The sequence below is a fragment of the Mus caroli genome, chromosome 18 (genome assembly GCF_900094665.2).
Source record: "Mus caroli chromosome 18, CAROLI_EIJ_v1.1, whole genome shotgun sequence".
NCBI lineage: Eukaryota > Metazoa > Chordata > Mammalia > Rodentia > Muridae > Mus > Mus caroli.
In genome coordinates this window covers 21,110,286-21,123,727 of record NC_034587.1, presented here as the reverse complement: position 1 = coordinate 21,123,727, position 13,442 = coordinate 21,110,286, and the positions used below count along the sequence as shown (strand labels likewise).

The 13,442-nt window shown below is 45.8% G+C and overlaps 1 protein-coding gene across 1 annotated transcript in view; it reads left to right on the top strand.

Annotated features, from left to right (window-relative positions):
• Window positions 1-12,091, top strand: part of Ino80c (INO80 complex subunit C) — a 15,455-nt gene extending 3,364 nt beyond the window's left edge. The window contains exons 2-5 of the mRNA XM_021150627.2: window positions 4,320-4,430; window positions 5,581-5,692; window positions 6,551-6,618; window positions 11,681-12,091. Coding sequence (XP_021006286.1) covers window positions 4,320-4,430; window positions 5,581-5,692; window positions 6,551-6,618; window positions 11,681-11,812 — 423 coding nt within the window. The 3' untranslated portion in view covers window positions 11,813-12,091. The remainder of the gene's footprint in view (window positions 1-4,319; window positions 4,431-5,580; window positions 5,693-6,550; window positions 6,619-11,680) is intronic.
• Window positions 12,092-13,442: the final 1,351 nt, after the last annotated feature.

Genomic DNA, 13,442 nt, shown 5'->3' with positions numbered 1-13,442 from the left:
ATTCATTGCTTTTAATAGCTGAGTTGTACGCTATTGTGTAAATGTACCACATTTTCTGTATCCATTCCTCTGTTGAGGGACATCTGGGTTCTTTACAGCTTCTGGCTATTATAAATAAGGCTGCTATGAACATAGTGGAGTATGTGTCCTTATTACATGTTGGAGCATCTTCTGGGTATATCCCAGGAGTGGTATTGCTGGGTCCTCAGCAGTACTATGTCCAATTTTCTGAGGAACCATCAAACTGATTTCCAGAGTGGTTGTACAAGCTTGCAATCCCACCAGCAATGGAGGAGTGTGTTCCTCTTTCTCCACATCCTTGCCAGCATTTGCTGTTACCTGAGTTTTTGATCTTAGCAATTCTGACTGGTGTGAGGTGGAATCTCAGGGTTGTTTTGATTTGCATTTCCTTGATCATTAAGGATGTTGAACATTTTTAGGTGCTTCTCAGCCGTTCGGTATTCCTCAGTTGAGAATTCTTTGTTAAGCTCTGTATCACATTTTTTAATAGTGTTATTTGGTTCTCTGGAGTCTAACTTTTTGAGTTCTTTGTATATATTGGATATCAGTCCCCTATCTGATTTAGGATTGGTAAAGACCTTTTCCCAATCTGTTGGTGGCCTTTTTGTCTTATTGACAGTGTCCTTTGCCTTACAGAAGCTTTTCAATTTTATGAGGTCCCATTTGTTGATTCTTGATCTTACAACATAAACCATTGGTGTTCTCTTCAGGAATTTTTCCCCTGTGCCCATATCTTCGAGGCTCTTCCCCACTTTCTCCTCTATGCGTTTCAGTGTCTCTGGTTTTTTGTGGAGGTCCTTGATTCACTTGGACTTGAGCTTTGTACAAGGAGATAAGAATGGAATGATTTGTGCCAGGCGTGTTGGGGACACGCCTTTAATCCAAGCACTCGGGAGGCTGAGGCAAGGCGGATTTCTGGGTTCAAGGTCAGCCTGGTCTACAAAGTGAGTTCCAGGACAGCCCGGGCTACACAGAGAAACCCTGTCTGGAAAAACAAAAAAAAAAAAAAAAAAAGAATGGATCGATTTGCATTCTTCTACATTTGTGGGCTATATTTTGTTTTGTTTTGTTTGAGACAGGAGTTTCTTGCTATGTAGATATTGCTGGCCTGCAAATCACAGTATAGTCCAGACTGGTTTTATGGCAGTCTTTCTGCCTCAGCCTCCAAATTCCTGGTATTACATGTATGTACTACCACACCTAGACTAAGTTAATTTCTTTCTTTCTCTACTTCACCCCCTTTTAGAGACAGTCTATATAGCCCAGCCTGACTGTAAATTCACTATGTAACCCAGGCTGGGCTTCTTAGTCCAGATTGCTATTAGAAATTACTTTGAGTCTTAAGTGCTAAAAACAAACAAACAAACAAACAAAACAATGTCCTCTTTCTTTTAAAAACACCACAGAAGGAAGACAAGGTTGTCCTGAAGTCTGAGTCCCAGTCATGAGGCTGCTGTTGGCAGAAGCCATTTGTTTGGATTCTACAGTTTAGCAGAAATGGGTGGGGTGCTGACTCCAGTGTGTTACAGTAAGGCCTGTTTCTCTACCCTGGGACTTACACCATCTCCTTTAGTAATGTGAAGAGGGCATAGCCCTTAGCGCTAGGCAGTGCTTCCTCATTTCTCCATGGGGCCTTTCATGTCTCGCGGCTGGATATTCCATCTTCTGAAGTCTCTCAGTGTTACTGGTCCTTTCACATATGGAAACAGTAGATCATCTTATATCCTATTTATTGCAGCAGAGCGTCACAGACTTGACTTTCTCTCTGACTAAAGGTCTTCCTGTCATCCTGACTCATCACTGACACCAGATTCTCACAGAGACTGTGAATGAAAGGAACAAGGGTGGAGTAACATGGGAGTGGGGTTGAGGAGGAAAGGCAAGCTGAAACCGGTATGACCTCTTTGGGGTTTGTCTGGCTAGAGGTGGCATTGAAGCCTCTACCGTTGGAGAAGTGTAGCTTTTCTGTGATACGAGTGCCCCACCCTCGGGCCAACATTCCCTTCTCCACTCTTCCATAAGCTGTTGCAGGAGCAGCAGGCTTCTGGCCACCCTGGCCCTCATTACTGTCAGCAGAAGCACTTGCTTTGGTGGGGTGGCCTCTCCCTACTAGACGGTATGACTGCCAGGTCCACAGTGGCTTGGTGCTTTTCACAGGGTCCTCCGAGGACTGTCCTCCTGCCCACAGCTCAGTGACTGCGTTGTCCCTGGAGGATGGAGCGCAGAGTTGGCCACACGCTGTCTGCAGCGTTCTTGCCACACACAGTCAGAGGCATGGTTTCTTTTCCTTTTAGCATCTCTTTGCTTCCCTGGCAGTTCATCTTGTTTGTCCCAGGTGACCTCTTTCCTCCCAGTCCTGGCTGGTCTCCTGAGAGCTCTAGTTGCTTCTAATTAGCAGCTTCTTTTCTTCTTTTGCCCTGGATCACAGCCTCATAAAACAGAGATTTCAGGGCCAGTGAGGCGGCACTGTGAGTGGAGGTGGTAATTCAGCAATACATGTGCAGCTGACACACATCCAGAAATACATAAAAAAGAAATGCAAGCTAGATTTCAGTTCGAGTTTCTCAAGGCTTAAGATTTTGCATAATCCTGGGAAGACTGGAGTGACTGAGGATGACGGCTCTCCATCTACACTGGAGAGTGGTGTGAATGAAGAAGAGGTGTCCAGGCCCAGGCAGACCCTGGAGACGAGTCTGGGAAGGAGCTTGGAGAGAGACCTTCTGAGAACCACTGTGACAGTGAACAGCCCCGTCCTCCCTTTCTGTTCCTGTCACAGATCCCATGGAGAAGGCACACGCATACCCCACCCCCACACATATGCCACACATACTCACACACACACCATACACACACAGCACACACACATACACACCACACACACACCCTTATAAAGTTAACTATACTCTTTCTCAGGAACACGGTCACTTCACTCCTAGGTACAATCCCAACAGAAATGAAAGCATGACAATTGTCGTTTGCTTTCTTTCTCTGGGGGTTGTTGTGTTTGAGTCAGGACCTCCCTAGATAGCTCACTTGTTCAAACTCACAGTGATTTGTCTGCCTCTGTCTTCCAAGCACCGAGATTAAAGGAGACTAGTTTCTTGTCAGTCATCCAGTTCTTCAATGTCATTGTTTCATTCCCAGGTGACATGTATCAAATTGACAATAAAAACTAGCCAACGGCTTTATTTATTTCCATTTGTCTGTGTGTGTGAATAGCAGCTCTATTTATAACTGAAAATAAACAAACATTCAGCAGAAAAATGGATAAATAGGTTTTAACATATCCATGTAGTGAATTCTAGTCTGCTGAGAAATAGGGAAGTTGACGAACTAACTACTAAGCCATGTGAGGCCTTCAAAGCTTCATTCTGACCTAAAGAGGCCACGTACGAGCCACTCCATCAGATTTCACTTGTAAGAAGTTCTGGAAGAGATGAAAGTGATGTAAAAGAATCAGAAGAGTTGTTGCCCTTGGAGCTGGAAGGGCTTGGCCAGAGAGGGACAGCAGAGTGTTCTGGAATGGCAGGAGTGCACTGTCTTGGAAGGGGGTTTCCTTGTACCAGTGTCACTATGGAGAAACACATGCAATCCACATCTGACATGCCTTTGGCTCTGTGAAGGCAGTGCCTCTGTTCCTAAAACGTTTGTTTTGGAATTGATTTATAATGAGACAACCTTTCTTTCTTTCTTCTGCTTATTTTCTCCCTGGGCTGTTAACCTAAAGGGTTGTTTTAAAGCACATCAGCTTCTTGACAGGACAGTGCATTCCAGCGGCACCCTGCTGACCCATGTCCCTTCAGCTCCCTCTTCTCAGAATCCCATGTCCTGCAGTCCTCAGACCAGCTCTGCCTGGGTTTTCTGTCCAAATTAGACCCTTGATGTCCAGACTCTTAAGGCTAGCCTTTGTATTTCAAGACATAGTTGACAAGATCATCACGATATAAGGACTTTATATCATGTGGTGTCATGGAATAATTTCCATTGAAAAGTTGTGTGTTGTGTTGCTGTGGGCCCTGACCCTCCGTTTTCTGTAAGGGGGGCATAGTTGCACCTCCTTTGTAGCAGTTGTAAATGAGACAGCTGGAATAGGACAGATGCCTGAGTTTGACACAGAGACCAGGGCATATGGCAACTGGGAGGCCTGCTTGTGTGTGCAGTGGCCTCTGTTCTCACAGAGTTTCCCCTGGCCTCCAGGGCAGGGGCTCTGCCTGCTGGAGCCCTGTGCATGTCTGTCTGCTGGAGAGCAGAAGTGGGGAGCCCATTTGGCTTCAAAGATTTTTTCCCCCTGTTTTAAGGGTGTCAGCATTGAAGCCATGAATGAGAGTAAAATGGCGTCCTCGGAGTTAAACTCGGGGCCTGTGGAAAAAGCTGCCAAGCCGTTGCCATTTAAGGATCCCAACTTTGTGGTAAGCATATGAGGTGGTATATCAATACAGGGTGCTGTACCTTAGCTTCTGATCTAGCTGGACCTGAGGTGGCTCTGGAGTATCCTCTTCCTCACTCCATTTGCCACCTTCTCCTGTGGGCTGTTGGAGACGGTAGCGGGGGGGTTGGGAGTGGGGGTTGGGGGGAGAGAGTGGCAGTTGGCGGAAGAGGGATCTGGGACTGGACAGGAAAGGCCCTTTGTGGTCTCTCAGTGTAGCAGGCTCTTCCAGAATCCCCCAGAGGACAGAACTTTGAGGAGGCATCTTTTCCATGATTGTCTCCCTGTGCTTTTTTACTGGCTTTAAATAATTTTAAAAGACGCTTGAAATATACAACTAAAATAGGAGCAGTCCTCATAATCCTTTATATCCCTTTGATTCATGAAGGTTATAGTAAGTAGCCAGTTACAAATTATAACTTTAAAGGTTTATTGTTTTTATTAATGAGTTTTGGCAATGCACTGTAGCCAGGGTCTGCAAATATGTTAGTAGTCTTTTCCACTTCATGCTTTTAATCTTTATAGCACAGAAAGAAATTTCCAGAAGGCTTGCCACACCATGATTGAAGCTTATTTGAGCTTTCCAGGACCACTGGTGATTATGAGGCTCAGTGACACACCCTCCAAGGGGGTTTAGAGATGTAGCCTCGAGATTAAATCCAACTGTGTGGTAAACTTATTTTAAAGGAATGAGATCATAAGTGAATTCAACTAGATGATTGGACCACATAAAGAATTTTTCCTGTGTGCATGCTGAAAAATAGCATTTACTTCTGTCCCATCACCAGCAAACTTGTGGGTTTGTAGAGCCCCCAAACTAGGTCCTTTTTGTTTGCTTGTTTATTTTCATCTTTTGTTTTTTTGGTTTTTGATAAAGGTCACCTATAGCCCAGGCTGGCCTCAAACTCCCGACTCTTCTGCTTCCACCTCCTGAGTGCTGGGATTGTAGGGACATCCACCATGCATGGCTAAAAACTATGTTCTTTCAAACAAAGATTTAAGTGTAGGTGAGGTACAGATAGTTACTGATGGACCGAGAGGTGCCTGACAACCCTAAAGGGCAGGGGCAGGGCGTCACGGTTCTCCAGGCGCGTCTTCCACTGACTTCTCTTCAAATCCTCCTTTAATTCAAGCACTCTGGCCATGGCGGCGCTGTAGCTGGCAAGAAGAACAGAACCTGGAAGAACCTCAAACAGATCCTCGCTGCTGAAAGGGCGTTACCATGGCAACTGAACGATCCTAACTGTGAGCTGTCTAGAGCCTTCCATGTGTTTGTAATGCAGACAGGAACTTCCTTACAACAAGCCTACGTTATTTGCTCGTGTTTGTGTTACTTCAGGGAAATATTCTTAGCCTGAGAACCGCACAGTGGCACCCATCCAGGGATACTCTGCATGCATTCCCTTTCCACTGAGTCGGTGTTGAGGCTGTTTGTTTGTCACGGGTGTGTGGGTTTTAGTGTCATTATTTAAAATTTCAGTCTGGAGAAGTAGGTCCCGCTGAGATAATGTTGATGCTTCTATTAAGCTTCCCATTTTAAAGTCTACTCTTTAAGTTTGTTTTCACAAACAACATAGCCCACCTAATGTGAGAACTGGAGAGTCTCCAGTGTGCAGGTACCAGCCACTCTCTCACTCTCTCCTCCCACTGTAGGATGTCCTGGCCTGGGCAGAATCCATTGGTCTGCTCAACTGCATTGGAAACTTTAGGTTCCAAGACCTCTCCACCTCATGGGGGTGACTCAGAGGGTGACAAAGTTAGTCATCTGGGTGTGGACTGCTTGAGTCTGGGTGTGTGGATCCAGCTGGTGGCTGTGTGGCCTTTCTTCATTGCCTGTCCCACTCAGCTGGAGCCTGTGAAGTAGCCTGCGGGTAGATGAACCTGGCCGTTCCACTGGAGGAACGTGTCTCTGGTAGCAAGGCAGGACCCCAGCTGAGGCCCACACTTAGACATGCTGGGCTGGCTTTTGAGCCGTCTCTCTTTAAGTGTGTAATCACAAAGGAATATTTCAGGACTGCTGTCATGTGTTAGCTTAGAGTAAAGGAGGGGGAGTTGGGATATTTAGAAGGTTACTTGGTGATCTTTTTCTTTTCTTTCTTTTAGACTTTAGTATTGATGCTCCTCCATCCTTCAAGCCAGCTAAGAAGTATTCTGATATTTCAGGCCTTCTTGTGAGTATAATTACATCTGTCTATATTAGCATTAAATAGATTTCAGTTATGTCTCTCTAGACAGACGGCTCTGCCTGGAGTTCATGCTGTGACCTGAGTGTCTATGTGGGTAACCTGGAGGGGCCATTGATCCAGTAAGCAAGACACAGAATTTTTACTTTTTTCCCTGTGATAGTTAACTGTACGCGACAACATGAATGAACCACCTTTCTGTTTTACTCTTGAGGTTTTAAAATACTCATATACAATTGGTGGTAGTTTAAAAACAAATATTCTGAGCTATAGCTCAGTGGTAGAGCACCTGCCTAGCGTGCCCAACACCATAGAATGGATCTTTAAATGAGAACAAGCACACACTTATAAGCCTTTCCCCAAATGAAGCAGTGTGTGTAGCCAGCATCTGTCCACGTAGTACTGTATGGATCTGGTCCTGTGCTGTCCCCTGCCCCCAGCGGCCTCTTCACACCTCTGGAGCAGAGCTGGAGGTGTGGGATCTCGGCAGAAGCTGATTCTCAGGCCTGGAGAGCCTGCTTCCACTCTGGTGCAGAACTGTAGAGAAACTCCAGCTCACCTTCTCATCCTTCTCCATCTCTAGGAGGTTTGAAATGTGGCCTTTTCTGCTAACTACAGAAACAACAAAGCATACTGCATCTACAGTTCACCCTGGGTATCACTTATGCTTTGCAGTTTAATGAGGATAACTGACTCTCCTGTCTGTCACAAACTTGCCAAATGAATTGTAGCTGTTAACTCTAGGAGATTCACTTAATCTCCTCTCTCAGCTCCTGGCCCATTTCATTGTTCTGGGTGTGCTTCTGTCTGAATTCATAGAAATACATGCTTGGGTCAAGGTGTTTGTTCTCTTAAGTGCTAACTCGCTGTGAACTTGGCCTCTGTATGGTGGTGTTGAGCCTAGAGAGGTAGGCCTGGTGAATTAATGATGTTTCTTAAAAATGGGTCACATATGGGTCAGATCCCATAGGAATGGACCTGTTTCTGTGGGAGAGGGCTGCCATGAGAAAAGCCTCTTTTTTTCCTCTTCTTTCTGTATATACATGCCTTCCCTGTGCTTGGCCTGTTCTCTTCACACCATGTTGAAATGCAGCCAGGTGGGGCCTTCACCAGGATGCCAACATTGAGAGTTACTAAGCCTCTTTTCTTCTTTAAAAAAAAAAGTGTACACACATGTATACACACTTGATATGTGGAAGTGTTTAGCCTACATGTGTGTATGTGCACTGTGTGTGTGTGCCTCGTACCCTCTGAGGACATCCTGGAGCTGGGTATCCAGCAGGTGCTCCTAACCACTGAGCCATCCCCAGCCCCATAAGTCTCATTTCTTTATAAAGCACCCAAAGTATTTTTTGAATAGCACCACAGAATAAACTAGAAGACTGTTCCAGCTTTCTTTTTGTGCAAGTTTGCATGTCATATCTGCCATGCAGTGGGTGTTTGTTTGTTTCTCTTAGTCTGATTTTTGTATTTAGAATGAGTTTCTTGTAGAGAGGGTCTTGCTTTGTACCCATCTGACAGTCTGACTCCAGATGCTAGCTTTACCAGGTTCACATTTCCAGTGGCCATTAGTGTGAGTTTAATCTACCTCCCTGTAGCTGTTTTCTCTGTTCCCTCTGTGTGCCTTTGTCCCTTGCTTTGGTCTTCTGTCAGTCTAACTGGACACTTTAAACACTTTGGAGCGGTTTTAGCTTACAGTGAAACTGAGAGGCTATTCTGGGGGAGTTCTCACAGACTCCAGATTTAGCTCATTCTGTAAACGACTATGGTGCATTTGTTCTGATTAGAGAACCAGTAAGGATGGCGTTGTTTCCAGTTTATTTCACTTTGCTTAGTTTGGGACCACACAGAGCCCAGTGATAAAGCTTTGTCTCAATGCACAGTGTGGTTTGATCCCTAGTACCATCAACATAGGTGGGGGTGGGGTGGGAGAGAAGGGCAGGTTGCAAATAGGAGAGAGTTGGTGGGGTGGAGGAATAAATGTCCTTAGCTTTTGGCCAAGCCCAGTGTCCTATCCTGTCTAGGACACCATGTCATAATTAGTTGTCATAGCTCTTTAGACCAGCCTTGACTGTGGCAGATTCTCAACATTTCCTTGCTTTTGACAACTTTGTCTCAGGTTTTCCTTGTGTTGTTTTGAGATGGGTAGTTGTCTTGTGCTTCTCTAGCTGGTCTTGGAACTCCTGAGCTCATATGATTCCCCTGCCTCAGCCTCAGAAGTGCTGGGATTAAAGGCACAAGCCACCACAGCTGGCTGCCGGTCTGATTCTTTATAGGATGCTCTGTGGTTGAGCTGTGTCACATTTCCTCCTAAGGGTACCTGGCCCACTGGATTTATTAAAGAGCTGAATGGCTGTCCTCACGGTCCTAATGCCCATCTTACCAGAGTCTGAGTTTATAGTCAGCACTGCGCTGCTTGCCTTGAATGTGAAGCTCTTGTACTAATTCAGCTCTTTTCTGCGCATTCTTGTGTGCTAGGTTGTCATGTTTACTTGTATGGTAACACAAAATAGACTATTTTTAGTTCTTGCTTTAGTTAGTTTATAGTGAAATAAAAATTTAAAGAATTGTTTGTTTATTCTACTTCTGGCTTTTCCTCCGTGGGTTGTGGCTTATGTCCATCTGGCAATCTGACCCCACGGCTTTTTAATAGAATGACTTCCTGAACTGCATCTGTGAGTGCTGCGTTCACTGAGGTCACTGGTCCTCTGCTGCCTCTATTCTCCTGCACTGCCTGCCTCACTCACTTCAGTGGTTACCTGAGGCAGGAAAGTGCTGGGGCCCCAGCTACTGTTTTGTCCTGAAATGGGAATCTTGCCTTTGTCATTTTGAGCAGCTGGATCTCATGGTTTCTGAGCAGATGTGGAAGCTAGCCCCCTGGTGTATCCACTTTCTCCTCAGCCATGGCCAGCAGTTAGCACAGTGGCTTTCACCTTTGAAGAGGCAGATCATCGTTTTGAAAAATATTACTTCAAGCTGCATGTAAGATTTAAGGTCTTCAGCCAGGTGTGGTGACTCACGCCTTTAATCCCAGCACTTGGGAGGCAGAGGTAGGCAGATTTCTGAGTTCAAGGCCAGCCTGGTCTACGAAGTGAGTTCCAGGACAGCCAGGGCTATACAGAGAAACCCTGTCTCAAAAAACCAAAAAAAAAAAAAAAAAAAAAGATTTAAGGTCTTCAGAACATATGATGAACCTTACTACCAACCACCGACAGACAGTTCTTAAAAGAAGCAAGGAAGAGCTAGGCAGTGCCAGAGGAAATGCAGATGAGCAGGCAGGGGTTCAGCCTCACTGGGAGCTGGAATGGCCATCAGATGAGAGGACTGAGGGTGCTAGCTTGTACATTTCATCCTGGACATAAAGGAATTGTGTGTTCTTACACTGGCTTGCAGGTAGAAAGAACATTGGCACACCTCCCTTAAATGACAGTTTGACACTTTCTTAAGAAAATCAAAATAAAGCCAAACCCTTATGACCTGGCAGTTTGCCTTTTCTACAGCTCCCTGGAGAAAAAGGATGTGCAAGGAACTTAGAAATGTTTCTGAGCGACTGTTAGTGGAGTGTTGGGGTCCCCTGAAGGCCTGCTGCTATGCCATGAGCTCCCAGATCCATGTGTAACAACATGAATGGCGTTCCAGGGTCCATTCCTGAGTGGGAGATGCCAGACGGTGTAGTGTGTACAGTGGTGGTACATAAAGACACATGTACACACACTCACTGGGTAATTTCTCTGCTTGGTTTGTTTAGTAAGGGTATAAATTTTAAAAGTCTGGAAGGGTCCCCACCTAACAGTGGCTTTCTCAGGGTAAAGAAAAGACTTTGAGGTAGAAGATGTTGGTAAAGGGTTCTTTCGTCCTCTATGTAATGTTCTCATTCTATTTTTTAGATAACAGTATAGTTCATCTTCCTTGGGCATAAGAGGAAGGCGTGGGGGTGGGTGTCACATCTGCATGGAACCCTCTTTACAAAGCAGTGATGAATCTTGTGGCTCCAGAGGATATGGGGAACTGTGAAACGTGCCTGTCATCCTAAAGTTGGGACAGTGTCCCTCTGCCAGGCAGCCTGTGTTTTCCTCCAGTCTCAAGGGACAGAATCCAGAGGAGGGTGGGATGGTCTTTGCTTATCTGGCGCAGGGATAGTATTTGACATGCTCCTTTCTATACAGAGCACTCCTCTCTATTCAGAGTGCTGCCTGTTGACTCTTGGGTCCACTCTGGTCTAGCTCTTGTTGGTGACCATTTTGTCTGTGCCACAAGATCTCTGTATTCTAAATTGTTTTTACAGCCGTTTTCTTGGTAGTGAGGTGTGAAGTTGGGTGGCCAGCTCAGTGCAGTTTGGTGGTAGGAATGAGGCTTCTTCATATGGAGCCACACTGAGGCTGGTTCATGGGTTTATATATGGAGCCAGATAATCCAAGCCAAATTCATGTGCCTGCATCCTGCTGAGAACCTGAGGGTGACTTGCCCCTGCCAGGTAGCTAACCTGACCACTGTATAGCCGCTGCTCACCAAAACAGCCTTTTTTTTTTTTTTTTTACTGGTTTTCAAGTCATGCCTTTCCTTGTATTGCTATCATCAAATGAAACATAATTCACAGGAGAAGTATCTGACAGGATTCCTTCCTACCCTCCCCACTCCCTTGTCTCCTATCTCCTATCCCCCCTAGCCAACCCCCCTTTCTCTTATATCTCTCTGCTCCTGTCCTTGAGCCTTGGAAAGGGTGCGACATTGTCCACCTTGGGCTGAGCGTTCAGCCGTCACTTATTCTCAGCACTCTGACCAGCCAGGAGTATCTGCAGAGGTAGAGTTAGAAGGCAGGGACATGTGGTCACTAATAAGCATTGTCCCAGGGTCTGATGGGGCTGTCCCCTCTTCCTCCAGACTGTCCCTTGGTGCCTGGAGAGATAAATGAGTCTTTGCTTAGCGTTCCTGGTGACAGTGAAACATAATGAAGATGTATTTTACTTCACGTAGAAAAAGATTAAAGTTTGTACTTAAAATATCCCCACCAGCAACTTTCTGTCCTTCCCTCTTCCTGTTTCTCACCCAGGCCAACTACACAGACCCTCAGAGCAAGCTGCGGTTCAGCACGGTTGAGGAATTCTCCTACATTCGCAGGCTGCCTTCGGATGTGGTCACAGGCTACCTGGCCCTGAGGAAGGCCACAAGCATTGTCCCCTGAGCCTCAGAAGTGGAGACGGAGTGGAAATGACCTCTAAAGCAGACTGACTGCACTTGTGACTTTGTTTCCTGGAAACAAACATTTCTGCTGTCAATCTGAAAATGTCAGCTCTGGGCTTTGGAAAGAGTGTCTGGCTTTACTAGGAGGATTTTTCAGTTTGCTTTCTTCCCCTCCAAGTACAACCTTCCTAGTTGAATTAAATCATACTTCAGTTGTTGCCTCAAGTAAAAATTGTTTGATAAGAAAATGCAGTAAAATTATGCACTTAAATTAACTCAAGCAAGTCCCTGAATCTTGTTTGCAAGTTGTGAACGCTCACCCACCATTTTCAAAGACTGAGCAATGAAGGCCCACGGCCTGGCTTGTTCTGGAGCCTAACAAGTGTGCTGACCTTCCTTGGGATCGGAAGCCTCTGTGGGTTCTCCACCGCACTGTTGAATGCCTTTACCCATCGTGGCCTGCCTGCAGGTGATTTATTTGTGTCTGCCGCGTGGTGAATCGTGATATTGGCTTCCAGGAGCCAAAAGAGAAATTAAGCTCTTAAAAGGAAAAGTATTTAGCTAGGCAGAAGAAAACAGATTTTGGAGGCTAAGCCTTTAAGACCACTCATTGCTTTTGCAGGGGACTCAGGCTTGGTTCCCAGCACAGCTATCTCTAATGCCAGTTCCAGGGCATCCAATACCCTCTTCTGACTTCACCAGGGGAGTACATACATACACGCAGGCAAACTCTCATACATATAGAAATAATATAATTTTTTAAAAATTGTATTTTTTTCTTAAGACCACACTGATATCAAGGCTGCTCTGAAGTGAGTTATTCTGATACCTGCTGCATGTCTTCCCTGTAAGAGTGGAGCCTCGAGGTGTACCTTAAAGTGACCGGAATGTTAGAGATGCAACTTGCAGAGCTGGGGTGAGGAAGGGCTCCTTGTCACTGTAGTTACTTTCCTTGCAGTGGCCAAATGCCCAATAAGAAGGAATACATGCCCACTGCTGTGGGGAGTCAGCAGGTGCGTGATGCAGCTGGCCACACTCCATCCACGGCCATGACACAGAACAGACAAGAAGTAAGGCTGGACTGTAACACCTCAAGGCCTGCTCCAGTGACCCACTTCCTTCAGAGAGGCTCTACCACACAACAACCTTCCAAAACTGCCACCCACCCCAGGCACCAACTGCTCCAACATTTTTTACATTCAGATCAGTACACCATGTCTCCCAAGTTAAAGCATGTATCCACCTAGACTTCAAATGTGCTTTGTAACTGTTGATGGCACTGTACAGAGGGCCAAAATATTTCCCACCAGATAGCATTTTTCTGAAGCCATGCCTCTTGGGACAAGATCACAGGACTTGACTCATCATCAAATAGGACTAGGTGGCCTACAGAGGCATCACAATGATGGCTTCCTACAGTCAAGTCCATTTCCAATAATGCTCTCATCTGAGAGAACGCATGAGCCTTATTTGAATCCTGGTTCAAACAAAAACCTTAAATTAGCCGGGCGTGGTGGAGCACGCCTTTAATCCCAGCACTCGGGAGGCAGAGGCAGGCGGATTTCTGAGTTCGAGGCCAGCCTGGTCTACAAAGTGAGTGCCAGGACAGCCAGGGCTACACAGAGAAACCC